The 27,827-nt window shown below is 30.3% G+C and overlaps 1 protein-coding gene across 2 annotated transcripts; it reads right to left on the reverse strand.

Moving 5' to 3' along the window:
* Nucleotides 1-687: 687 nt before the first annotated feature.
* LOC103575075 (adiponectin receptor protein) lies at nucleotides 688-27,764 on the reverse strand. Of its 2 annotated transcripts, none has more exons than XM_053739624.1 (7): nucleotides 27,478-27,764; nucleotides 15,278-15,566; nucleotides 15,090-15,188; nucleotides 7,064-7,247; nucleotides 6,549-6,946; nucleotides 5,976-6,140; nucleotides 688-973 (listed from the first exon to the last, which is right to left on the reverse strand). In XM_053739624.1, exons 2-7 carry the CDS (start codon nucleotides 15,539-15,541, stop codon nucleotides 839-841), a joined length of 1,245 nt encoding a protein of 414 aa, XP_053595599.1. In that variant the 5' UTR covers nucleotides 15,542-15,566; nucleotides 27,478-27,764; the 3' UTR covers nucleotides 688-838. The 2 variants fall into 2 exon arrangements, with proteins under 2 accessions (XP_053595599.1, XP_053595600.1); XM_053739625.1 differs by having other exon boundaries at nucleotides 7,064-7,235; nucleotides 27,478-27,760.
* Nucleotides 27,765-27,827: the final 63 nt, after the last annotated feature.

Below are 27,827 nucleotides of genomic sequence, written 5' to 3' on the forward strand. Positions count from 1 at the left end.
CCTTGAAAAACTCATTGTGTAAAAAAAAAAAATTTCAAAAATTATTGAAAAAAAAAAAATTAACTTGAGGGTACTCAGTTATAAAATTGATTCAGTTTAAAAATCGAAATTTTAAAAAAATAGTCAGCCATAGCAAATGTGGGTTATGTTGACGGCAACGTTGTAAATGGTGGGTCACGGGGGAAACTTAAAGTTTCAATGAAATAGGTTAGTTAAAAAGTCAAATAGGTAAAGGAAAGTATTATAAAATTTTGACTATTTACTATAAAATATAACATAAATATTGACGTAGTTAAAAATTACGTTTTTTTCCATTACTCATTTTCTTTTTATTATTTAAAGATTTAGTAATGAACTGACGACTTTGTACAACAAGCCATTACCGAGGTATAAAATTCCGAACTTAAACTTTTTTTTTTCCATGTTACTTAAATGGGAAATAGAGAATCGCAATCAGGGAGTACTTAATATTAATATTAAGGACTCAAATTTTAACAGGCTTTTTCTTTCATTCTACTGATATTTTCAAGTGTGTCCCTGAAAAATAAAAATTTTCGATTTTTTGATTCAGTTTAATGTATATAATAGATTATATATATATATATATATATATATATATATATATATATATATATTGTAAATTAGAAAACTAAACTGTTCACTTTCTAGTGAAAGAAGTAATTTTATAATTTTACCTGAAAACTGTATTTCGAAAAAAATTTATACAAACTTAAACAAATCTTTGCCATATTCTGATATTTTCAAATCAAACTTATTCTTAAAAGTTTAACAAGTTGATAATATAATTTACACTTCTGACTCTTCTTCGAAATTATGTTTAAAAAGCCATAACTTGCGCAGGATTTGAGCAGTCACCTACTGTCATTCTATGCATTGCCATTTCTGTTATTCCGTGATAGTGCACGAACGCAGCTGCTATTACTAACACGTGAAAGATTTGATGACTTTGAAACTGTAAATATAAATTATATATGATTAATAATACATACATAAATTACAGAATATTGAAAATAATATAACTATACATTGAGGAAAAACTCAAAATTTACTATGTTAACAAAGTAATTTTCCCTATTGATCATTGTAAGGGTGGATTTTGCCGTAAAAATCATAATTTTGTTACGTTCTAGCCTGCTTGTCAGATGGCTCTGCCAATTTTCAAATCTTTATTATTATTATTATTATATAAAAATTTTTTTAATAATTATATAGTTGGATTAGCAAGAGTTTGCGTTTCGGATATTTTTGGTTTTTACCCCACCATCTAAATTAAATATCTAAGAGATTGCGCTTTGATGGTGGGGGTAAAAAACCGAAGCGATAAGTCTCGCTAATCGACTTTTAAAAGAACTTACTCAAAATATCTCGATTAATAAAAAAAAAAAAAAAAAAAAAAAAATGTAAATAAAAAAAAAAAAAATTTAATTGAAAAAATTCAGGCTTACCAATTAGCAATAATATAAAAAAAAAACAGCTGTACTAGGACGGTAATGCGCAAGCGCCCCTGGTGGAATAAATGTACGTATATTGTATAGATACAATGCTAGTCATTAATTCCTTTCGGGTAGTATAGCATCGGGAATAAAAGCATCTCTAAAAATGAACATATGTATACTTTTCTTATGCAAATGAAAAAGTATAATAATAATAAATTGTAAAAAAATAATGCAATATTTAAAAATTTATGTACATAATTTTTATGTCTATATGAAAATATTTATATTTAAAGAAAACTAAATTTAAAAGTTAATAAAAAAAAAATTGCTATAAAAGAAAACATTCCTATAAAAAAACAATTGCATAATCAAACATGTACTTGAAAAAAAATGTAAAAATAAACAACTCTACAAATAAAATATCTATAAAAAATGGCCTGTTTTTGAACATCCTTATAAATAATCGCATATACAATTAAATATCTGGCGAAAGTATAACCTCTAAAAATGACAGTAGTGTCACCATGTGCTCATAGTAATGAATAAGTTTATGTTGTAATATATAAGTATTTGAAATATAAGTACTGATGACAAAAAAAGATAGTTTATTTAAGGATGCAATAAAATAATGATCATTTATTTTCTAATTTGTAATTTTTTAACTTCCCGCTGAGAAAGTAGACGATTTTCGAAAAATTCGGGAAGTTATTGTTTTCACCCTGATTTGCAAAAATCGAAATTTCATTAGATGTCGACGTTTTGAGGTGTTTTGAGGTCTTAGGAAACTATTCTGACTATTCTCAGAATGATGCCCGTGTCTGTATGTATGTGTGTGTCCACTCAAACGAATCATCCGATGAAGATATTACAACATAAACTTATTCATTATTATAAGCACGTGGTGACACTACTGTTATGTTTAGAGGTTATACTTTTGCCAGATATTTAATTGTATATGCGATTATTTATAGAGATGTTCAAAAACAGGCCATTTTTTATAGATATTTTATTTGTAGAGTTGTTTATTTTTACATTTTTTTTTTAAGTACATGTTTGATTATGCAATTGTTTTTTTATAGGAATGTTTTCTTTTATAGCAATTTTTTTTTTATTAACTTTTAAATTTAGTTTTTTTTTAATATAAATACTTTCATATAGACATAAAAATTATGTACATAAATTTTTAAATAATGCATTTTTTTTTACAATTTATTATTTTTATATTTTTTCATTTGCATAAAAAAAGTATACATATGTTCATATTTCGAGATGTCTTTATTCCCGATGTTATACTACCCGAAAGGAATTAATGACCAGCTTTGTATATATATATATATATATATATATATATATATATATATATATATATATATATATATATATATAGTTATACAGCCTTTTCATTCTTTTAATAATTGTAATTAAACGACACTGAGTTATACATCCATTCGCAATAAGAGACCTACAAATCTTCTAAAGAATTAAAAAAAAAAAAAAATTTGATTCAATTACTGGATTTTTTTGCAAGTTGCAGTGTATATGGGATTCATGCTTGACGGACAGGCATTTTTTTTAAACTATTCTGATGTTTTTTCTGTTTTTATTCAACTAAATAAATTTTGGAAACGTATGGAATTAATCTCCATTAAATTATCTTCAAAGTATTATGCAAAGTATCTTAATTCCGTGAACTAACAAGGGTATAATAATTGAAATAGTTGCCAAAGTGAGGCGAAAGAAATTTTTCGATCGTAAAGCACACTCTGATGCTTCGCATCATGAGTCGTGCAAAAAGTATAAAATAATAATTGCTTAAATTGGTGTTTAATTCGAACATAGAACATAGAACTCTTCTAATCTGTGTATGGACCCATCGACCACAGAAAGGATCACAGGTATAGAGAGCGTTGAGATCGATTTAAACGATGACAACAAAAGCCATTAGGAAAACGCCTTTGCGGTGGATACAGTTTCAGGTCTAATTATATATAAGATTATATATAATTAAAATAATTAATGAACACAGCAATAAACTCGCAATTATTTTCTTCTAACTAACAAGTATCTTTAGGATTTCTTTGTTTTGTCTTTACTTTATTTAATATAATCTATAATTAACAGTACGTTATTTATCTATATTATTAAGAGAATAAGGAAAATTTTGTTACCGCCATATCTGTATGATAGAATTGGTTAATGCTATTGAGTTTGGTATCATAAGAAAGGTCGGAACTTGAATTTGTGCCTTTTCATAGTTTAAACTCTTTTTTATTGCCAAGTATTGAGATAAATAGATTTATCTATATCATTCGAATGAAATTTAAATTACGCGAAAAAAAAGATGATCGTATTTACTATCTTATAATCAATTAATATTTCAATTATTCTTTCAGTAAATATGACTGAATGTCATTGAACATATAGCTATATTATTTATATTGCGTTACTTATTCCAAAATGATGTCTTTTTATATTCCCTTTTCGTTTTAGGGAGCTTCTCAAAGCCAGAAGAGCGTACAGAAAAAAAAGGATTCATTGACATAAAAAATCTTTACACGCTTAAAGAAAATTTCACTTACCTCAAGAAATTTTTCGCATTGTGACTTGAAAACAGAAATTTATTTAGAACTAGAAAAAATTACTTAGTGCAAGAAATTATTTCTTGCCCAAAAAAGTATTTTCTCGCCCTAAGAAAATTTTTGTATTGAATTCATAATGCATAAAATTTCTTGGTGCAAGTAAAAATTTTTTGCGGCAACAAATTCTTTTTTTCTGCGTATTTTATAAATTTAGTCGTGATATTTGGGCAGTCACGTAGTGACTGAAGGTTACTCGTTTTTATAAATAAATCATTAAATGTAATCTAAATCTGCGCCACGTGCCCATCCAACTACACTGAATCCGTTGCCACCAAAGAGCAGCCAAAATATTGTAAAACACTATACTACACATTCTTGGAAAAAATTTCTATTGTTATAATTGGCAATAAACTTGTCCATTTTATTTAATTATTGTGCCTGTATTCTGCCTTATCCTTTAACCTAAATAATTTTACATCATATGAGTACATTTTTAGATAATTAGCTTAAGGGAATTTAATAAGATTTTCATCTATTGTTTGTTTGATTAAGTGCGGGTTTTTCTCTTACGAGAACCTATTTACGTTGTCCAGGTAAAATGAAAATTTGTTAGAGACCAGCCTAAGCCAGAGTTCAACCCGCGAATTCTGGTAGTTACTGGTTAAAATCGCGAAAGATAACAGCGATTTGTCTCGACATAGCGACTATACATCGCTCTTAAGACATCATTTTTTTTCCTGCTAATAGATTGTTTGAGATATGTCGCTTATTTATTGAATAAAAAATTATTAAAATCAACTATTAGAATCCTTAAGTTTTTCGTTTAAAAATATAAATGCATAATTCTTTGATATAACACGAGCATTAAAGGGACGCAGTTTTGGATTATTCAAATTGTTTTATATTTTCCAGTTAGTTTTTTTTTAAACTAAGTAAGACAGAAATCTGATACTGTTAGGATATTAGTATATTAATTTTAGTTTTTCAAGGTTACAAGAAAAAGTAGCTAATTACTCATAAAATATCACTACTGTATTAGCAGAAGGAATTTTCACTCTGCTTACTCTTCTATACCTTTTAAACTTATACTTGTAAAATAACGTGTATATTGTAATTGGGAAAATTCAATCACGTTCTCTCTGTTTCATTATTTAACTTTGCCTTGTTAACTTTATTACGAATGCGTGCTCGACTTTGGAAGTGGCAGTAATTTTGATCAGGTTATCGTCAAACACTGGAGTCTAGTTTTTGACAAAGGTCTAAAGAGCGCAGGCACTAACTATAGAGGGCACTTCACAAGGCTATAAGAAGGTATGAGCGCTTAGTCTCGCTCTCTTTCGTTGGCCAGACACCATTACGAGAAGTTTTCTTTCATCATCTAAACGTTATCCCCGAGCCGCTCTAAACTTTGATTAGGGTTGAATAATCAGAGCGTCTATAGGCTCGGAAAATGAAAAATTAATCAGGGACTGAACAAGTGGATAGTAGCTTGTTCGAAACTGAATGGTAACAAGTGGATGAAACCCTTTTTAGAGTATTGTGGAGAAGTTGCATCTCACCACTTATCTTGACGTAACCTGATCACCAGTCCAAGAAAACTGGTATCACGGGGAGCTTTTCCAAGCTCACTTCAATCAGAGTCTCTTTATTTCCTGAGATGTTAGTAGTGTTGGCCCAAGAGAGGTATCGACTCGTGGTGACTGTGGTTAAATACCACGCGAAATGAGGAGTTTTGTTTATGCCTCCGTTTAATGTCCACCTTAGTCGTCACTTGATTATATTTTTCGGCTCAGAATGTCGTGTGGGGTGGGGGTAGGGATGGCCCCGCAATGCGTGCAATGCCCAAAATGACGCGAAAACGGACTCACGTAAAACGGAAGTGGGCTTCGGTCCCGTTACATTGATTAATTAATTATAATATTATTGCAAACTTGCTTACCCAAATGTCGAATTTTCCTGGGAAAAATCGCTCTGGAACTCTTAACGCGTAGAATAAAGCGCCTAATATATACAAGCATCCCATCAAAATGAGCCAACCAAGTGAAGCTTGACTGATTGCTTTAAACCATCCTTCTGCAATTGCATAATGTACAGCGGGTATGACCTATCAAAAATATAATGTATGCGACAAACAATTATGAATATATTTTGACATAGATATTTCATAAGTAAGTATAGTACACAAAGTTTACGGACTATTACTACTAGCCTCAAGTACTAGGACCAACTTACGAGTATATTATACTCATAATCTTATTCAATATACACGTTTGGTTGTAATCAATGCTCGAAAAATACATTCTAAAATCCTTGCAAAGACAGATTTGCGTATGCAATAATTGCTCAGAAATTGTTATTTGCTCAAATCAGAAGCATTATTATATTGAAATTATATTGAAATGTAATTTTGTCTGTTTGTATCATGATTTTGTGAGATCGTCTCTGTAGGAAGTTATGGGGGATTCTACGAGCATGTGTTATAAAAAAAATATTTCATTAAAAAAAAACTTACTCCACTAAGACCAAAACCCATAAAAACACCAGCTCTTAAAGGTCTGTAATTAGGTTCACCAAATCTCTCCCACAAAGAGACAACTATACTAGTGATGCCTAATACAACAACCACTGATAAGTATATAAGCTTTGGTTGATAATCACAGTAAAAACCGTAATATAACCAGGGCACAAAGCTACCCATGATTAACATAGCAATACCACAATAATCAAGTTTAGAAAATAATTTGCCGACGCATTCACTGTGGCAGTGGACCGTATGGAAAGCAAATGACATGCCGAGACAAATTATTGCCCCAGCAAAAAATGTACCAAACACTATCTTTTCTTCTAAGTGGATCTCCATAGGTGGCCGAGTTAAGAAAAATATTGCTATTCCAATAAACGCCACGCAACCTATAAGAAAAAATTATGTAGTGACAACTGATAATACAATCGTAACTATAGCTGTTTATTATCATGCTTTAAAAAGTTCAATTCTAAAAAGTTAACGTAATTAAACTGTATAATTACCAAGTAAATGAGTCCAAATGTTTCCAGTCTCTGTGTGAATACGGAAGATACTTTTGAAACAAGCGTAAAAAGAAGGTAACGGTGGACGATGGCCAGCATGTAAAAAATCGTTGTCTTGAAGCCACCGAGGTAAATTGCGGAAGTGACATTGATTCCAAGATGCTTCCCAGACCTGTAGCCAATACTTACATTTCATTAGATATCGATAATACTTTGCAAACAAAACTTCAAAAATATCTCTATATGTTAATATTACTTTTGTAGTAAACACCCCAGGAAAAATCAACATGCAAAACCGTACATGAATCAGGCATGATCATATATGAATCATGTATAATCGTGGATGAATCAGGCATGGGCATGCATGAATCATGCAAGGTCGTGCGAAGTCCTACTCAACCATATATATCGATCATGAATGGTGATATACCATCACCAAAACAGTGAAATCATTTTATTTCGTTAATTATCTCGAATTTATTATTTTACTAATCACAAAAAAATAAAATTCTTCATAACACGACGGTCGTGGGTTCGAGACCCGTCACGGGTAAAATTTCAATATTACTTTTTAGCCAGTAAACATTAACTATATGACAATACTAGCAAAATAAGTTAATTTCAAGTTAAATTATCGTTATCTTTATTTTTTTTAAAATAATGCAAGGGATTGTGTTTGAGCAGGCCTGATCATGCTTGGTCAAACATGATTATGCTTGCTCAAGCATGATCATGCCCATATATTTGCCAGCTATGAGCATGCGTGATCATGTATGAGAAAATATAATCATGCCTGATCAAGTATAATTACGCATGCTGATGGCTGGCGAATATTCATGCATGATCATGCATGAAAGTAACACATGATCATGCATGATCAGGTCTGATGATTTTTTCCCGGGACATTAGATTTTACAAACAGTTTTCAATTGTTCACACATAGAAAATAAATTATTATTTAAAATAATAAAACTCAGCGCGATACCGACATGGTCTGGGTTCGATTCCCAGTTCGGGCTATCTATATTTTTCTCAATTTATCTATAAATTGTCTTATTAAGGTTTGCATGTTTTAGGTTTCCACTATATATTAAATTGGTGTAATACTGTACGATGGGCGGTGTGGCTCAATAAGTTATAGATCAAATTGAACGGAATATAGTATAGTGTGACGAGGCGACCTGGTACTCGACTGCCGGGTCATCAAAAATTAAATTTCGCGCCGTTTTATTTTGCGCACCCGCCTTCGCGCCGGAAGTATTTAATTCGGCAGCGTGGAAGCCGAGCTGAGCAGTCGCTCAATCTACTGTGCTAAGCGTTTTAAAGTTTCCCTTGTGCAAATTTTAATTTTGTCAGGCAGACGCCTTTTGGTTAAGTGGTTTCTGGTAAAGTTTGTTTTTTGGTCTACGTTTTTCCGTCCAGATTTTGTCCAAGGAGGATCCGGAAAATGGCTCAACACCTGGGACAGGTTGATGTAAGTTCCTTGGCCTAGAGGATATATTTATTTTCTACAAAATTTGTCAAACACGAGAGGGTAATTTCCCAAGAAATTTTATCGTCTTTTATTAACTTAATTTATTTATCTATATTTTGATTGATTTTAATTGATTTATTTATTCGCTGTGCATGCAGAACTTTTATTCATCGTCAGTACTTTTCTCGTTACTGCACGAATAATTCTAATTAAGTTTACCGCCATCATTCATAATTATAAATATTAATTCTTGAAAATAAAATAAAATAATATAAAGTTTAAGTTTCGGTATCGCGGGCATCCGAGTAAGAATCATCAGGCACACGACGAAAGAGTGTCGCGCATGCGCAGTGGAATTCTGTCCAGTTTCTGTAATTATTTAATTTATAAATTTCCAAAAACTATTAACTTTAATCATTTATTACTGAATAGATGAATACTTAATTGTAATAAAATAATTCTATTTATATTTATATCTAATTTTTTCTATTTCAACCTATTTCCACTATCCTAAATCGAGCCGCGTACTCGGCTATATCAGGCATTTTCGAACCCGGTGCTCAACGTCCACACGAGCATTTTCAGAAGGGCTGTCCGAACCTCCTGGTACGAGGAAGCTAGGGAGACCCTTACAATGGCGCCCAACGTTTAGTTGCAAATGTCTGATCGATTGGATAGTGGAAAAATTTTTAAAATTGAAAAATAAAATTTGTATAATATTTTTTATTACCAAGGGAAATTATTTTAGAAAAAAGAAACACGTGTTTGACAAATTAGGGATAAAACCCTCAATAAATTATAAAAATTGTGTAAGATCTGGAACATAAAATTTGCCAAGTGACTAGCTTATGAAATATATAGAATTTACCGGGAATTATTAATAACTCACTGACATAAAAACTTACAAAGAGATAAAATATATTATAAAAAATTATTATAAAAATTTCGTTGCGTAATTGTACTTATAAAATTTAAAGAAGAAGCGCGGGAAAATAATATCGCTTAGCTTGTATGACTCATTGCTCGGCCGGAAGTAAAAATAAACTGATACTACAGGATAAATTTAAGCACATAATTCTAAGTGAAAATAAAATTCGTAAATAATAAAAGTTTTAGCCGGATAGCTCAACTGGTAGAGCACTCGGCGCGATACCGACATGGTCTGGGTTCGATTCCCAGTTCGGGCTATCTATATTTTTCTCAATTTATCTATAAATTGTCTTTTTGAGAAGGTTTGCATGTTTTAGGTTTCCACTATATATTAAATTGGTTAAAAAAAATTGAAAAATGATTGACCGTACGTACTAGCCCCAAAACTTCCCAATCAAGGAATTCGAAAACGTTATTGTAAATACATTATTGGTCTCTTCGAACTCCAAAATACTCCTGAGTACATGTGTTTTTAACTTCCCACTAAGAAAATCGAAAATTTAAGAAAAAAGGAAGTTATTGGTTTCGATCCGATTTCGGGAATCCAAGATTTCAACAGATTTCGACGTTTTGAAGTTTTAGGAAGCTATTTTGTCTAATTTCGAGATGATGTCCGAGTGTATGCATGTGTGTACGTCATGTATTTAAATATTATAACTTTGAACGGATTAACCGATATAGATCGTTGAGGTGACATTCTAAGCGGCGTATTAATTCCTACAATCTTTAAAGATTTAAGCTTAATCAAGACAGTATGTTCGAAGTTATTTGAAAAATAAAATTAAAAAAAAAGAAAGGTTTTTTTAATGCTATGTTCTGCCTTAAACTACGAAAATTTTTAAAATTAAAAATAAATCAATAACATGTACCTTCAAATTTTTGGGTACGATTATTCTCAAGTAAACGCACATTTTTAAACAGAACTAAATGTAAGTAATCAAGATAGAGCGAAAGGAGTTTTGAAGTAAATCATAACTCCGAAGTAGGAAATAAACGAAAAAGATTCATAATCAGTCATTTTTCAAATATTTTGCTGTCAGTATTTTCTAAACTACCGAACCGATTACAATAAATTATGCAGTAATAAAAAGAGATCGTAAAGATGACGATCAATTATAATTTTTGAAGCATTTAGTACATTATATTATGAGGTATCTAGGATACATTGTTATTTTTCAAAATTTTTGGCATCGACATCTCTCGAACAAATCATTCGATTTTGCCTTTTAATACAGCAATCAACTTTGCAAAGGTTTTATCTAGTTCTGGAGCTGATATAATTTTGAAATAAATCCAATCTTCTTTCAATCTTCAATCACCAACGATACCTTTCGAAGAAATTAAGCGATTAAGATAATTCTCACGCCAACTACCGCGTCTTATTGAAATTTAGAGTAGATTAGATTCTGAAACGATTTATTGAGTCGTTTTTGAGAAATTAAAGAGAAATCGAAAAAAATTTTTTTGTTCGTATTTCTTAATTGTTTCAAAGTCTATTCAATCGAATGATCTGAAATTCACAAGAAAGTTGATGACTGGCAACTCTTTCGATCACCGCAAAAACCAATCACACACACACAAACGCGAGTGGTCATTTTAAAAAGAGTCAGAATAGCTTTCTAGGATCGCAAAATATTAACATCTGATGAAAACTCAATTTTCAACAATTCAGGGATAAACAAAAAATTCTTGAATTCTTTGATAATTACCCTGACGGATTCGAATTACGAAAATTTTCCGCATTTTGCCGTAATTCACCGTAAAATATTGTATTTCTACGGCAAATTTTCCGCAATTTACGTTGTTTTACGGCCACGTTAGTAAAAATACGGCACTTTACAATAAATTGCGGTAAAAATACGGCAATTTGTCGCAATTCGTGGCATTTTTACCATAAGTACCGTAAGTTGTTTTATTTTGACAGTTTTTACAGTGCAACACTTCACTTTACGGTAAAATACCGCTAGGGTGTCGCAATTTTATGGTAAATTACCGTTCCCTTACTGCAAATTTGTGGAAAAAATACCGTGCTTTTTCCATAAAATATCGTATTTTTCCGTAGAATACGATATTTTACCGTTAATTACGGGTTTTTGTTACCATAAAATACCGTATTTCTTCCAAATATCGTAAATTATGGTAATTACCATAATTTGGGTCCACCAGTGTTGTTGATTTCCATAGTAGGAAATTTAAAAAAAAAAACGAAATGCTATACTGCCATACCCAGAATGGAAAGATAAATTTCTAATTTCAATCAATTAAGAATTTAAGTTTTAGGTCGATTTTATATAAAAATTTAATTATTTCATTGCTCACTCTAATAAAAAATTAAATTCAAAATTGATTGCAAAAATGAACTTCAATGCATCGTTAAAATACACATCAGAAAAAAAGCTAGTACTCAAATGATCGAATTCCGAATACTAAGTCATGTATATAATTCAATAAAGGATGAATATTCATTGTTACTTTTTCGTATTCTAGACTTGAAAAAGCCACTATGCATACTGAAAAAATTCTTGTGCAAAATGACATTTTGATCTTTCAAAATTTGTAGAAAGAACCACATAGACTATTGTGATTTCGCGAAATTAATTCTAGTACCTTAAGAGCAACCCCAAAAATTAACTACTTATCTAAAAAAAAGATAAGACAGGGTCACTTCATGCTTATTTTGTAAGCAATGACATGAATTTTATGAGACTAAGTTCTGTCTTACAGATCAGAAATTGTAAAAAGATTTATGTGCGGAAGTAAATTTTTCTCAAAATTTTTTTTAATTTTTGAAATCAAATTGTTAGCCAAAAAAAAATCATTGACAAAATAAGTTAAATGACATAAACTAAATCTAAACAGACGCGATCTAAGATGCATTTTCTGGAATTTAGTTATAACTTTCGATTTGAAAATTATTTTGGGATAATGCAATCACACTAAAAACAATTATCTGTAAAAAAAATCGTAACTAGTACACGTTCAACATTTGTAAGTACTTACTGCACGTAAAATTTTTTTTTTTTACAAAAAAGACCGAAATCAAAAACCACCAAATAATTAAAACGTTTTAAAAGTAAAAAAATTTTTTTTTAAATATTCAGATAAAACAAAACCGTGAAACTGTTGAACCTGCAGGCCAGTTCCAAAACTTTCCGCTCCTTCAGCTCAAAAACGGCGTGGTAAATTCGTTTCCGAGCTCTTCGAAATTAAAAAAAGTTTCGTCTTGCTTTGATCTCGGAGATTTGAAAAATCAAAATGAATCGGAAAAGTTAGAAAGCTTGTTATTTTTGTATTTTTCCTTCACCGATATCTTTTGAACTAATCAACCGACTTTGATGTCTGATGCGGCATTTTAACGCAGTTTTTTAATTTCTCATGCTAAAAAAAATGTAGAATCAATCAGGTCACGAATTCTGATGTCATTCGAATAATACACTTTTCTGAAATTTTTCTGTTAACGACATCTCTTGAACAAATACTCCGATATTGTTGGTTAAAGCAGCATTCGATGCGAATTTTAGTTTCAGAGTTGATTAAGTCGGTTTATCGGTAGCAATAGTTCGTAACTTTTAGAAAGATTTCTCCCGTGTAAAACATTCTAACTACAATAAGAAGTGTTTGAGATACAGTACACTTTTGCGCATCCTCTTGTATGCGCAGAAGTATAAAAATGATCCCATTGCGTCTTTTCTCAGACTTAGCTACGTTGCATTCTAACTTAGAATATTTCTCTCCTTTAGCACGTGTTGTAAAAAGTGTTTTGAAGAATTTCGAGGTTATACATGATTGGAGACAACAAATAATAAATAATAAATAATAATGACTCCGTGACTAAATTTAAAAAATTCTAAATTTAAAGCTTTTACTGTGTTTTAAACTTCCCGCGCACTGCGATGTTGCCAAATCACTTATCTCTCACTTGTCAGGTTGTGGGAGAAAGCTTGAAAATCATTAAAAGTAACAAACTTTAAAAATTAATTACAAAAAAATGAATACCGCTCGTTTATGTTTTTATTGAAAAAAATTACTTGTTATAAATTGAATTAATAATTTTCAGCTTTTAAAAAAATGTTGTAAGAAAAGTATGATTGTTATTTAATATAATGCTCACTCTAACTACGGTCAACATAGGAAATTCATGTTGAATGTAAGATGTTTAATTGTTAATATTTCGAAATTTAGTACCGCAAGGACGATTTTAAAAAGTTCCTACGTATATAGGACACTTTAAAGTATTTGTATTTAAAAATTGGAAGATATTGTAAGAAATGTGATCATCCGATGAACCTCCTTAAATTTAGAAATCAATCCATGAAATATGATTAAACCCAAACAAAAACTTTTTTTCAACTATTTTACTTATAAAATAGCACGCAACGTAATGTACCGATCAAGATAAATTTTTCTCAAAAACTAGGAATTGATAAGCTGTTTTAATTGCCGCGTCAGAGATCCGAATCGGTTAATCCGATTAAAAGTTATAAAGAACATATTATATACACACGTATTCATACACTGGAACATTCCCGCATAAAAATATCATACATGGTAAACATATATTAAAAATTATATGTTACAAATATAAATATATATGTGACAATACATGAAATCTTATATAGAACTATATATAGATTTTGGCCGATTTTATTATATTTTTATATATGTTTTTTTCTTATATGATTTCATATATTTTCGTATAACTTAAATATATTATTTATATATTTAAAAACTTATAATTTTAATATATTTAAAACTAAATGTTATTTATATATGGAAACAAGAATATATACATATATACATATATCATCATTATATGGCACAATATATGTACCATGTATTTAACTTTATAAATTTTCGTATATTTTTCGATATATAGAACCATATGTCTCCCCATTTATGTAAGAATAAATAAAATCGATTCTTTCCTGTCTTCCTCTCTCTGTTATAAGATTCAAATATTGTGTTCAGAATATATATATATATATATATATATATATATATATATATATATATATATATATATGTGTGCTAGCTTACAAATTTACATATATAATTATCAATATATGTAATATATATATATATGTGCTAACTTATAAGTTTACATATATGATTATAAATATATATAATACATGTATTAACTTATAAACTTACGTATATAATTAATTATATTGAAACTTACTATATTATATATAAGAAAATATATATCGTTTTTGGCCACTTATATGGTCGCATATTGATTATATATTTTTCCATATATATTTATCATATATGGTATTTTCATGCGGGTTATCTTGAAAATAGTCAAAACAGCTTTTTCAAACCTCAAACCGTCGAGATCTGTTCAAAATTCGATTTTCAAAAATCGGACCAAAGTAAATTTGACTGTAAAGTTTTCACCGTGTGATTTTACAACAATTTATTTACTTGGTGATTAATGATATCAGCCGTTTTACAAAAAAATGTTTTACATAGTGTAAGTAACAATAAATGTCACCGAGTTAGCAGTGTTTTAGAGCAAATTGTTTAGTATTGTATTTAGATCTACTATTGATCAAAATTTGGATCAAGATAACATGTCATATCTCTATAAACAAAATTATACGTTAACGTAAGTATACGTACTTTGCGCACGAACTCTTCAGCTTGTTCGGCAGCATTATGCGCCAAGGCACCTAAATCAATTTCATCACTGAGAACTCCAGCTTTTAAAACTTCAGTCATCTGAAATCAAAATCAAACTACTACTCTTCATCCTTGTATTTATTTTAAATTTCTTGTTTATTGTTATTTTCTCCATTATAGAGTCATACTTCACAGTCAAGGAGATGATCATCTTCAGGCGTTGAAGGTAGAGGACATCCAACACCATCCTCTTCTTCAGCCAAGCAACTAGCATCATCGTCCTCAAGCAATTCTTTTACCTCATGGAAACCCGGTATATCACTGCTTAATGATACTCGATCACTCCATGGGATTCGATGACGGAAAACTGAAGGTGATTCTTCGGCAGTTTCAACACTTGATGTCTCACTACCTTGTTTATCTTCTAATATCTCATTGTTGTTAGTGATCATGATTGATATCTCCAATATGAAAATTCTTGAAAAAGAAAAAAAAATCAACCAAAACTACACAATCGTGATACCGATGAGACGTTAATATAAGTTTAGATTTAGTTTATAATAACTCATCAAATTATAAGTAAATACCAAAAAAGTTCGAAAATCCAAAAATGCACACCTCATTCGCTCATTTCACTTTTAATCATTAATTTTTTTTTTTTTTTATTATTTAATAATATTAATTATTTTTTTTTTTATGAATTTCGATTCAACTTTTGAATAGTAAATTTACTTTCTTATTCCTTATTTTCAGTTTAAAATTTTTTTATTAATGGCGGCAGAGGCAGCCGTTCGGCACGCGCGTGGTACGGGCGATCACCAAAGTTAAACAGCATCGACTATGATTGCTACTTAGTTGGGAGACCGCTTAGCCACGCGTCGGGCTCGAACAGAGGTCTCTGAATGTTAGGCGTGGGATGAAGATCTAGTGATCAGTAAAATGGGAATTTTAGAGGTCCGCCTCAGCTGCACAATGAAGGCAGAAGGAGAAGGAAGCAGTTTGCAACATAAAAGGCAAAAGTGTACAAGGCCAAAAAGGCTATACACTGCAACTTCAGGTTTATTTTATTATTGTTTTATTAAATTTTATTTTAAATATCCCGCATTTTTGTCTTGGATATCGCTCTTTTTTTTCAATCCTACTGCTAAGCTAGTGTTGCTGCTAGTAGCTGATAGAGAAAAAATTTTAAAAATAGTAATAAAAGTGTAAATAAAAATGGCAGCTAAATTTTTCGTAAAAATTAAGTTTTTACGTTTTTTTTTATTACAATTAAACACAATAGATTCAAAGATTCAAAAGGTTAAACAAAAAGATTCTTGCAGTCAAAAATACAAAGACAATAAATAAAATCTGAAAACCGCCTGACCATGCGTGCCAGCCCTAAAACTTCTCGTTGTTTCCGAGCTCGCGGAGCTTATTATCAATACATTTCCTCAAGCTCGAAAATAGTAATGTCGCATCTTCCAATGCGAAAATTTAAGTAATAAACAATATGAATACAATAAAACTTGATATTATCTTATAAAAGTATTAGGTGGCTAGTCAGCTGACTCTTATTTACAATAAAATTTTTACGATAAAATTCGTTTCAATAACTAGAGAGGACTATAGAATTTTGAATACAATACAACTTTTTACGATATTTTCGTCGACTGGAAATGTGTTTCTGTATTTTGACATAACTTAAACTTAAAGATTACAATATCTGAATTTTGTCGTGGAATTTATATATTTATAACCATCTCTGAATGAACAAAATCCTCGTCAAATAATTAATAAAACTTAAGTGTGAGGACACTTGTACAAAAACTAGTGCGGAACTAGTGTAAAATAACTTTTGTAAAAACACTGTGACTTGAACTTCACTGCCTCAATGGGACTCCTGTCCTAGACTGTCTGAGACTAATCAAGACTGAGACTAACTGAGACTAACTATTTTTGATTTTTCGGCCCTTTGTATGTGTTTTACTTTGTCCTATTTTGTCTATTGTTTGGGGGAAAACTGTGTCCAATCGGAACACAGTTCCTTTGGGTTTTTTCCCTTTCCCTATGATTTTTCTTTGGGGAAAGCGGTAAGGGCATGCCGCGATGCGGGCCTATGTGCGTGCGCAATCGCACATACATCCATATGTACAACTTTTTATTTATAACAATGATTTAAATTTATTGATAATTTTACATAATCTTAATATTTATTAATTTGGAATTCTACATATACAAGAGTGCACTCACAAATGGAAGGCTTATAAGATTATGTATTTCGTTTATTTTATTTATTTAAAAATGAGTCACTGTTAAAATTCATTCTAAAATTTACTTTTTCTTCTAAATATTTTCAGTACGTTTCTGTTGATAATCTTTTAATTGTTTTCTAAAAAAGTATTTCCAGATGGCTCTTGGGCCTTTTCTCTATGGTGACCGGAGGGGTCATTAAAATTACATTTAGGTGTTTGCTTTAGCATTTCAACGAATGTCAGAACAAGCCTAAATCTTTTAAAAGCATTTTTTTCAAATTACATTATATCTTATCAGTATAAATTTGTTCGAATGTAAAATTTAGTCGCCTACTAATTTTTTATGAAAAAAATGAAAATAAATACAATAAAAAAATATGAAGTTCAGCGTCTGAGCTGGACGTAACAAAAAAAAATATTAAAAATAAAAATGGCAGCTAAATTTCAAAATCAGTTTTACGGTTTTGATTAATTACAATTAAACCAGAAGGATTTAGAGATTTTCAATAGGATTCTTGTGATCAATAATACAAAGATAATAAAAAAAGACCATTCGGCATCCAAAATGGAAGTAGATTTCTCATTCTCCTTTTATTTTTATGTTCTCAGATAAAATTAAAGTGTAAATTAATTTTTTATTGACATTTTTGATGAATTTCGAGGTCGAAAGATAGAACATTGGAAATTTCAACTATAAAACAGCACTCAATCATGTAACTTTAAGCTTTTATCAAAATTTGAAAAATTATCCTGAAGCATAAAGTATAAAAAGAAAAAATTTAGCTTATTTTCTCAGCTCCTAAAAAAATAGTGTTCTGATCAATTTTAAGAGCTTGGCATTAAAATGGAAATAACTAGAATAGAATGCAGAATTTAAAAAAAATTTATCAGACATAATTTCTAGAAAATAAAATTGTCTACAAAAAAGATTCTATGACATTTTGTGATTAGTCCGATAGTTTCGCCGGCAAAGTAAAAAGATCTCGAAATTTACTCTAACTTGACTTCAAGCTGCAATAACTTTTGAACAGATGGATTTATCAAAAAATGATAAGAGACTTTTTTTGTAGAGCATTCAATTTCCTAAAAAAAACTGTATTGAGAGTTTCTGAATTCTTATTAGTTGACATGGTATAAAATTCAGAATGAGCAAAAACAAGTTCTTCGAATTTTATCAAACGTTGACGTTGGATATCTTGTGAATGGCTGAATTTATGCAAAATTCATAAAAGACTTTTTTTGTAGATCAGTAAATTTGCTACAAAATGTTTGAGGAGGGATTTTCTGTATCTTGATTTTTCCAGAAGTTATGTATTTTTTACCATGATACTAAATGAAAAACCGAAAATTATCAATAGCCACCTCTAAATATTAATATTAAGAGCTCAAATTTTAACTGTCACCGTATTTTAAGATAATCTTTCGATTTTTCAATGTTAATCAAGAAAAAAAAAGTCCCCTAATTTGAAACAGTCTAAAATATATATATATATATATATATATATATATATATATATATATATATATATATTGTAACGGGGCGGAAGCATTCCACACAACATTTGAACTTAATTTCGACTCGCGCCAGAAGATCCGTCCTCCTTCTTCAGCAACTGTCAATACTGAAGGAAAATACAGACACTGATGCGCCGGGGTCGCTACGGTCGAGTTTTCGACTTTTGGTTTTAGGGGTTGGCTAACCTGAGTGGAGAGGTACGAGGCCCAGAGACGACGAGCTGTCGCTCTCTTGGCTCGCAGCAACCGCCGTGGACGGACGTGCTCTACCACTACTACCACTACAATCTTGGTATCAATACAACTACCATCTACTACTACTACACGTGCTATTAGTCATACTTATAATGGGCCAAGAGCATATAAGCCCACCTCAGGTGGAAGCTTATTCTTTTCTTAATTGAGTTAATTAAGTTTTATTTAAATCATTTATATCATTAATAATTATTGTGGATTGGACTTGATTTATTTGGAAAGGATTGGTGGACTTTGGAAGGAACTGGTTGGAGGTCTTTGGTCATGGAGGTAAAGGATCGGTGGAAAGAAAGACTGGTTTGGATTGGAGACTGTTGGAGTAAGTGAGTCGAGTCGTTTTGTTATTGTCGGGTTAACTATTTGATTTGTTAGATAATATTATTAATTGAAGAGTCGTTATAAATTTATAATTTAGTCAGTCGAGTCAGTAATATTTATTTAATTCAGTCGAGTCAATTTCATCAGTCATTTTGGTTATTGTTCATCATTTCATTTATTATTTGTAAAGCGACTTCGTTAAATAAATGCCATAGTTTCGTATTTAAATTTATACTTAATTAATTAATTAATAACAACCTTCCTGACAAGTTTAGTAAAAGATTTCTTCTTGAATTTTAATACTTCGTGGTCCAGTACAGGGTTACCCTCGTCCTGAGATTCCACTGAGCATAGCTGGACAGGTACGTAAGACACCTTGAGTTTTACACATGTGTAGGCCCTTATTTTATCAAGACCACAATTAATTGATAAAATAAGTGGACCCATTGCAAAATATATATATATATATATATATATATTTTTTAACAAGTGGTATTTTTGAACCCTGCTCAACCAATTATGATAGGTTATGACAAAATTCCTTGAAAAATCGACCATGAGGACAAATACAATAGTTAGATTTTAGAAAAATCTACCAATATTCTTGCATAAAGTATCGCTAACTTTTTGTAGTAACGATTACGCTATACATTTTGGCTACGAATTTCGCGAGTAAACTACCTCAAATTTCATACAATTTTTTAAAGCTTATATCTCAAGAAACTTCACGGTAGATGATATATTTTATGGTAAAAAATAAATCCTGCATGCTTGAAAGATCTAATTTTTTGTTTTTTTCAACCTCATCTAATCAACAAACTATGGTATAATTCAAAGAAAAGTGTCAATACCTACTTTTTACATAAGGATCTTACAAAATTCGTATACTTTTAAAAATTTCATGTCCAAAACTATGCACGGTGTAGTATGATTTAAATTCCACGACAGCATAGGTTATGACTTAAATTTTTATGAAAAAATTTACGCTGAGTTCATTTGCACCCCTATGTGAATATAAGAGTGAATATATGTTGATGTGAGAGTGAAACACATGTGGATATAAGAGTGGATGTACGAACGGATAAATGTGGGTATAATAGTGGATTCATGTTGACGTAAGAGTGAAACACATGTGGATGGGTCATTCCATGTCAAATCGACCGATAGTTGGAATCGACCACTTTCGATTTGGATGAAATTTGGTCAGAAGTTTTCTTTCATCTTATGAGAAAGTTTAACCAACGGACAAAAATTTTAAAAATTTTTAACAAAAGTTATGCAAAACTCAAAATCTTATCATTTTTCGAATTTTCCAAGATTATTTTTTGAATATCTCGAAAACCATTAGAGTTACAAGAATCGACCTTGGCTAATTTCAAGAGGATACTCAAAGCTACAAATAAAGTATGCTTGAAAAATAAAATTTTGAAAAATCAAAAATTGCACAATGTTGAAATAGTTAAAATTGAATAATTCAAAAACTTGTTTTTTTTTCTGGCTCAAATTTTTTTGTAGACTATCTTTATCTATTTCTAAAAGACGCTGAAATTTTCAGAGAGGTGTTTTTTTTCGTAACCTCTAAATGAAATAATTAGTCCAAGATTGAGTTGTGGAGTTCTTCAGAACAATATAAGAAATGAGAAAATCGACCGTTACTGGAAGAAAACCCTTTTCGGCTATTTTTTGTAAACAAAAAATGATTTCTCTATTTTCCGAGTAAATAAAGTGCTCTTAGTTGAAAATTATTCATCGGATCAGTTCGTCAAAACTCTTATTTTCAAGGGGAAAAATCATAAAAACTGCGTACCAAATCTCAAATCAAAATATTAAAAACTTTTTAAGTAATAAATTTTTAAAGTCAAAAAGGCAAATTTATAAATATTTGATTATATCTAAAACAAATATTAATATTTTTATATAGTTATGCACATTTTTTTTTGGAGATGAAAATACGCTTTTTTTGAGCTTTGATCCGATCTATTGAATAGTTTTCGTTTCAGAGCAGTTTATTTACCCGGTCGGGGTATAGAAATCGTTTTTTGTTTATAAAAAAGACTGAACAGGGTTTTCTTCCAGTAACGTCGGATTTTCTTATTTTTTATATCATTGTGATGAACTCCACAAATCAATTTTGGGCTATTTATTTCATTAAGAGATTGCGAAAAAAATTTTCTAAATTCAAAAATTCATATTTTCGAAAAAAAAACACCTCTGAAAATTTCAGGGTTTTTTAAGAACAGATAAAGGTAGTCTATAAAAAAAATTTGAGCCAAAAAAAAAAACAAGTTCTTGAGTTATTCAATTTTGAACATTTCAAAATTGTGCAATTTTTTTATTTTTCTAAATTTTTTTCTAAGCATACTTTTTTGTAGCCTTATGTATCCTCTTAAAAATAAACCAAGGCCGATTCTTATAACTCTAATAGTTTTTAAGATATTCGAAAAATAAACTTGGACAATTTGAAAAATGATAAGATTTTGAGTTTTGCATAACTATTAAGAAAAATTTTTTCCGTTGGTAAAACTTTTTTACAGGATGAAAGAAAACTTCTGACCGAATTTTATCCAAATTTTAAGGGGTCGATTCTAACTATCGGTCGATTTGACATGGAATGACCTGGATATAAAAGTGAATATAAGAATAGATACAAGTGGATAGGATGTAAGAGAAGATAAATGTGGATAGGAGTGGATATAAGAGTGGATGTAAAACCTGATAAATGTGAGTAAAATAGTGGATACATGTAGATATAAGAGTAGATACATGTGAAAATAAGTGGATGTATGTGGAAAATAGTCGATGTTAGAGTGAACAACGGAAGATGTAAGAGTTGATCTATGTCAACATGGGCGAATATAAGACTGAATACATGCGGATATGAGTAAAAGTACCCATATAACGATCTTTTTTAATTCTTGAGCAGGTCCGCTCTCAAGATCGATAGGTGCTAGAGTCTTTTTCTACCTGTGTGTTTTCTACAATTCTTGCACAAGAAATTCATGCCACATTATAACAATTCTGGAGGAAGAATATGGTTGAAAGTAGTTGCGCATGGCTTGCTCAAGATTTCCTCAAGTTTCAAAATTGACCTTGAACCTTGGGCCGATCTTGAGCAAGCCATGCGTAAGTACCTACTGTAAGTTACTGATGCAAGAAATGGATCAGACACTGTATCATTCCACGTGTTCAAGATATCTTTAATATTCTTGCGTACCATACCATGAGCAAGATATCCCATGTGAAAAAAAATCTGTCTATCGGTTGACCCTGCGGGTCAGCCCTAAAACCTTCAGCTGTTTTCGAGCTCTTCGAGCTCGAAAACACTTTTATATGCCATTGTTTTCGTAAAAAACCGTTTTATAGCATTTTTTTCTCCCACGAGATCTCGCGAATGAATAGACCGATTTTAATAGTTGAGGCGACAATCAACGTATCTTATTGAGTTCTAAAGCTGATAATATTTTGAAATCGTTCGGTTGAGTTATTTCAAAGATATTCGCAAATAACTGTTTTTTACCATTTCTTTCTCTCGCGATATCTCTCGAACAAATTAACCGATTGAGATGGCTAAGGCGACAATCGATGCGTTTTATTAAGTTCTAGAGCTGATTAAATTTTTTAATCAATCGTTAAAGTCGTTTCTGAGAAATCAATAAAAAACTGAAATAAAAATTATTTTTTTTCGTAATTCGCCAATATTTTCGCGTTTACTCGATCAAATGATCTAAAATTTTCAGAAAAGTAGATAGGCAACAAGCTTTTTTGATTGCCACCTTAACCATCCAAATCGGTTCATTAGTTAAAAAGTCACAAAGAGTTTACATACATATATACACACACACACACGCACGCTCGGACATAAATCTGAAAATAGCCAGAATAGCTTTTTAGGACCTCAAAACGTCGACATCTGATGAAAACTCAATTTTCGAAAATCAGGGTGAAACGAATTTTTTGAAAATGATCGATTTTCTCAGCGGGAAGCTAAAAAAATTTTGTTCATAATGAATTTAGATCTGAATTTCATGACGAAACTCAGATCGTGACACAAATATAGCTTTTATCATGAATTTACTCCAACTTTTTGTCTAGTAAATCCGTATCTATTCTAAAATTAATTTATTATTACATTTTTGAATAGGACTTGGAATGACTTCGATAGAAACTTGACTGAATTTTTACTGACTTAAATCCTTTGTCAAATTTATCAATTGAGAAATTACCAATAAATTCATTCTATCAAGTATTTGATTTACGTAAATCAGTTTCGGTTGTAAAATTAATTTAGGGAATCAACTTTAGATCACTTGGATAAAAATTTGACTGAGTCATAATTTTGTCGTGATTAATGTTGTTGATACAAATTTATGATAAAAATCATATTTGTGTCACGATCTAAATTTACAAATCCACATACATCCACTCTTATATCCACACTTACCTTCACATACAACCTTCCCTTAACGATAAGCGGCTATTATCTATTATTTTTTAAAAGTAGTTTATTTGAGCTTATCTCTACATACATCCACTTTTATATCCACTCTTACCTCCACATACAATATCCCATCAAAGATCAGTGGCTATTTTCTATACGTTTTTGAACGTAGGTCTATCATTCTTATATCCACATACACCGACTCTTATATCTACTTTCACCTCCACTCATAACTTTCTCTCTAAAATCAGCAGCTATTTTCTATGCCTCTTTGTAGGTATCTCATTTACGTTTATATCCACATATATCCACTCTGCATTGGAGTGTACATTCTCTAATTTTCTTACACACACACACACACACACACACACACGCGCGCGCGGACACACACACGGACACGGACCTTATTCTGAAAACAGTCCGAATAGCTCCCTAGGACACACATCTGATGAAATTTCAATTTTCGAAACTCGGGGTGAAAACAACAACTTCCCGAAATTTTAGATAAACAAAAAAAACAAACAAAAAATCCTTGGCAAACAAAAAAAACAGGCTTGGGACAAGCCTTAAGGAACGAAAAATCAAGCTTTGGCCAAGGCTTGGGAAGCAAAAAATCTGAAGCTCACCCAATGCTCGATCTAAAATATTATTATTTAAATTAATAAATGTAATTAAAAAAAATTTTGATCACATTTTTATCGGCATTACATCGGAGTGTAATTAACTAATTTCTGAATTAATGGGAAATAACGATTAAAATTATTTGGGCGCTACCGGGGTTCGAACTGAGATCCTTCTGTTTACTAGGCTGGGACAGTATCCACTGTGCTGAATCTGATATCCAGATGATCATGATTTTTTTACTTGTTAATTTATTTAAATACAATTTATTTCAAAAATATTAGATCGTAAAGATGAGGTGACATGTAGTTTTCTTTAATGAACTTAAAATTGTCTGTTGAGTAATGGAATATATTTATTAATTTGTAATGTCATAATTTGATAAAAATGAATAAATTAAGGTAAGATCAAGTAGCATTATTAGGAAAGGGGGTAGAGTAGGCAAAACGGAGTACTCCTAAAATATTTAAAAAAAACAAAAATTTTTTTATTTTCGTCTAGTTGCTATAAATCCGATATATTTGCGCATTTTTAGCCCTACACATGACACCTGGGGAAAAATGGACCATCCGAAAATTCTGAAAAAATAATTCATATTTTTATAATCAAATTAAAAAAAATTTAATATATTTATCTATTTTTCGGCTGATTCTCTATACCTGGGGCAAATTCAGCCACTAAAAATATTCGAGAATAATATTTTATTTATTAATTGATAAAATTTTTGAAATAATGCTAACTAATCTGTAATCTAAAAAATAAAAAAATACTTTTTTTGGGTTCGAAATAATGGCAAATAAAAAATGTAGAATTGTTTTTTTTTTTTTTTTTTTTTTTTTTTTATTGAATAAAAATTAGTAATTAAGCTAATCGAAAGGAAACGATTTATTAAGCCAATGATGTGAAATGTTATTTTTCTTCATGTAGAAATTTTTTTTCTCAACTTTTTTAAAGGGTACCCCATTTTGCCCGCCAAAAATAAAAATTTCATGTTTACTAAAGTTTTGTACATAGCAGTAACTAATCAAATGGAAATTATTGATATAAATCGTATACTCGGTAGACCGTTATGCCCTGGTCTTCTCTATATACATATATATAGATACATGTAAAGTTGATACTTTGAATATTAAATAAAAATTTAACCCAGGCTGAGGCATTGGCCAATGGTCAGTTGCCAAGGCTCGGCTTGACAAAATTTAAACTATCGGGCTCATCCTTGGCCAAGGCTCGGGCTAATGGTCACTACCCAAGGCTCCGCTTAATTTAATGAAATCAATGGACCAATCCTCAGTCTAGACTTGGGCCAATGGCTAGCTGCCAAGGCTTGGCTAAACGTAATCAAACCATCGGGCCAAGCCCTGGCCGAGGCTTAGGCCAATGTTCAGCTACCGAAGCTTGGCAAGTGACAACAGGGCCAAGGCTCGGCCTATAGTCATCCTTGGCGATTCCTACCTGGGTTATCGATTTTTTTAGCGGGAAGGTAAAAATTTATCGGATTTTTTCAGTCAAAGAAAAAGAAAATAAAAATTTTTCCAACGTTGTGACGAAATTCTCTGACATTTGCCTAATTTTTCCAGTATTTTTATAATTCTCTGACATATCCAGGTTTTCCAAAAACGTGGCCACCATGTTTGATTACTCATAAGCGAATCAGAGTATCGAAAAAATCAACAGACATTTTTGTTGTAAATTGAACGCTCTACAAAAAAGATCTCTTATCATTTTTTGATAAAATTAATTTTTCAGGTTATTCAAGGTCAAAGTTGGATTCATAATAAATTTCAGTATAATTTGACGTTTCCAGTGTAACCATCAGATTTATCGTTAAATATTGTATAACCTTTTTGGTAGATCATTTTATTTCTTAAAAATTACTTATAACAAAGTTTCCGCAATTTTTTTAAGTTCTTTAGTTATTTGCATTTAAAAGTAAGCAATTAAAGTTGGCCAGAATACGATTTCTTGAAACAAATTGACATTTAATTGCAAATACCTAAGGAGCTTTTAAGAATTTTGAAAACTTTGTAGAAAATAAGTTGTGGAAAATGAAATAATCTACAAAAATGGTCAGATATTATTTGACGATAAGTATGTTAGTTTCGCCGGAAAAGTCAAATTATACTTAAAATTTACTATGAATCCAATTTTGATCTCCGATAACTTTTGAAAAATTAAATTTATCAGAAAATGATGAGACTTTTTTTGTAAAGCATTTAATTTCCAACAAAAATGTCTGTTGATTTTTCCGATATTCTGATTTGCTAATGAGTAATAAAATTCCAAACTTAAAAAAAAATATTTCCCATGTTATTTAAATGGGAAATGGAAAATTGCGATGAGTCGGTTGTTAATATTAATAGCTTAAACTCTGAGAGTATGTTTTTTTTCCTCATCTCGAACAATATTTTTCGTAAATTTTTTGAAAAAAGAAAACAGTCAATTTTTTTGAATAACTGAGAAAAAAAATACTTTCTTTAAGAATATTTACTTGATACAAGAACATACATTCTTGACAATTTTCGAGAATATATAATTTTGTCACAAGAATTCGTAGAATTGATGGAAATAATTTTTATTTCATTCAAGTAAAGCTATTCTTTTGTTTATTCATAATATAATATCAAATTCATATAATACCAAAAATAAATTCAATGCTCTTTTTTCAAGAAATTGATAATTAATAATAATAAAATAAATATTTTGAACGGATTTCTTGAACCAAGAAATTCTTGTTTGGACAATATTATTTTATTTTCTCATTGTATACGTATATACCCTATTCAAAAGTTCCCATAGAATTCAATCAAATGAGTCAAAAACCGCATAAAAACCAATACAAGTCTACTGAACTCTATGCGGGTTTTGAACCATTTGAGTGAATTTTATGGGAACTTTTGGATAGGATATGTATATGTATGTATAAATATACAGGATCTAAATGATTGACAAACACATTGATAAAATAATAATTAACATAAATAAATTTAAATGGCTTAGTACTCACTAATCATGAAATGGTAATAACAATATAAAATTTATTGACGATGTAAAATATTTGAAACTTCATCTAATTATTTTTTACAATACATCCAAACATGTTGTTTTATAAAATGTCACAGTAACAACATTTATTAAATTTTTTATGTGATTTTAATTAAAAAAACCAAAACCTTGAAATCAACTAGTTTTTTCGTATTGAAAGATCCAAATGATAGAAAAGAACTAAAACAGCTGACTGTAGTTATTATTATCATCCCCCATCAGCCACTTCGTCAGCAAGTTGACGTGAACTATGACCCTGAAGTTAGCCGATATCAGACATTCTTTAAATCACAAATTCGATAACGTTAAAAA

This window comes from Microplitis demolitor, chromosome 5 (genome assembly GCF_026212275.2).
Source record: "Microplitis demolitor isolate Queensland-Clemson2020A chromosome 5, iyMicDemo2.1a, whole genome shotgun sequence".
NCBI classification, from domain to species: domain Eukaryota; kingdom Metazoa; phylum Arthropoda; class Insecta; order Hymenoptera; family Braconidae; genus Microplitis; species Microplitis demolitor.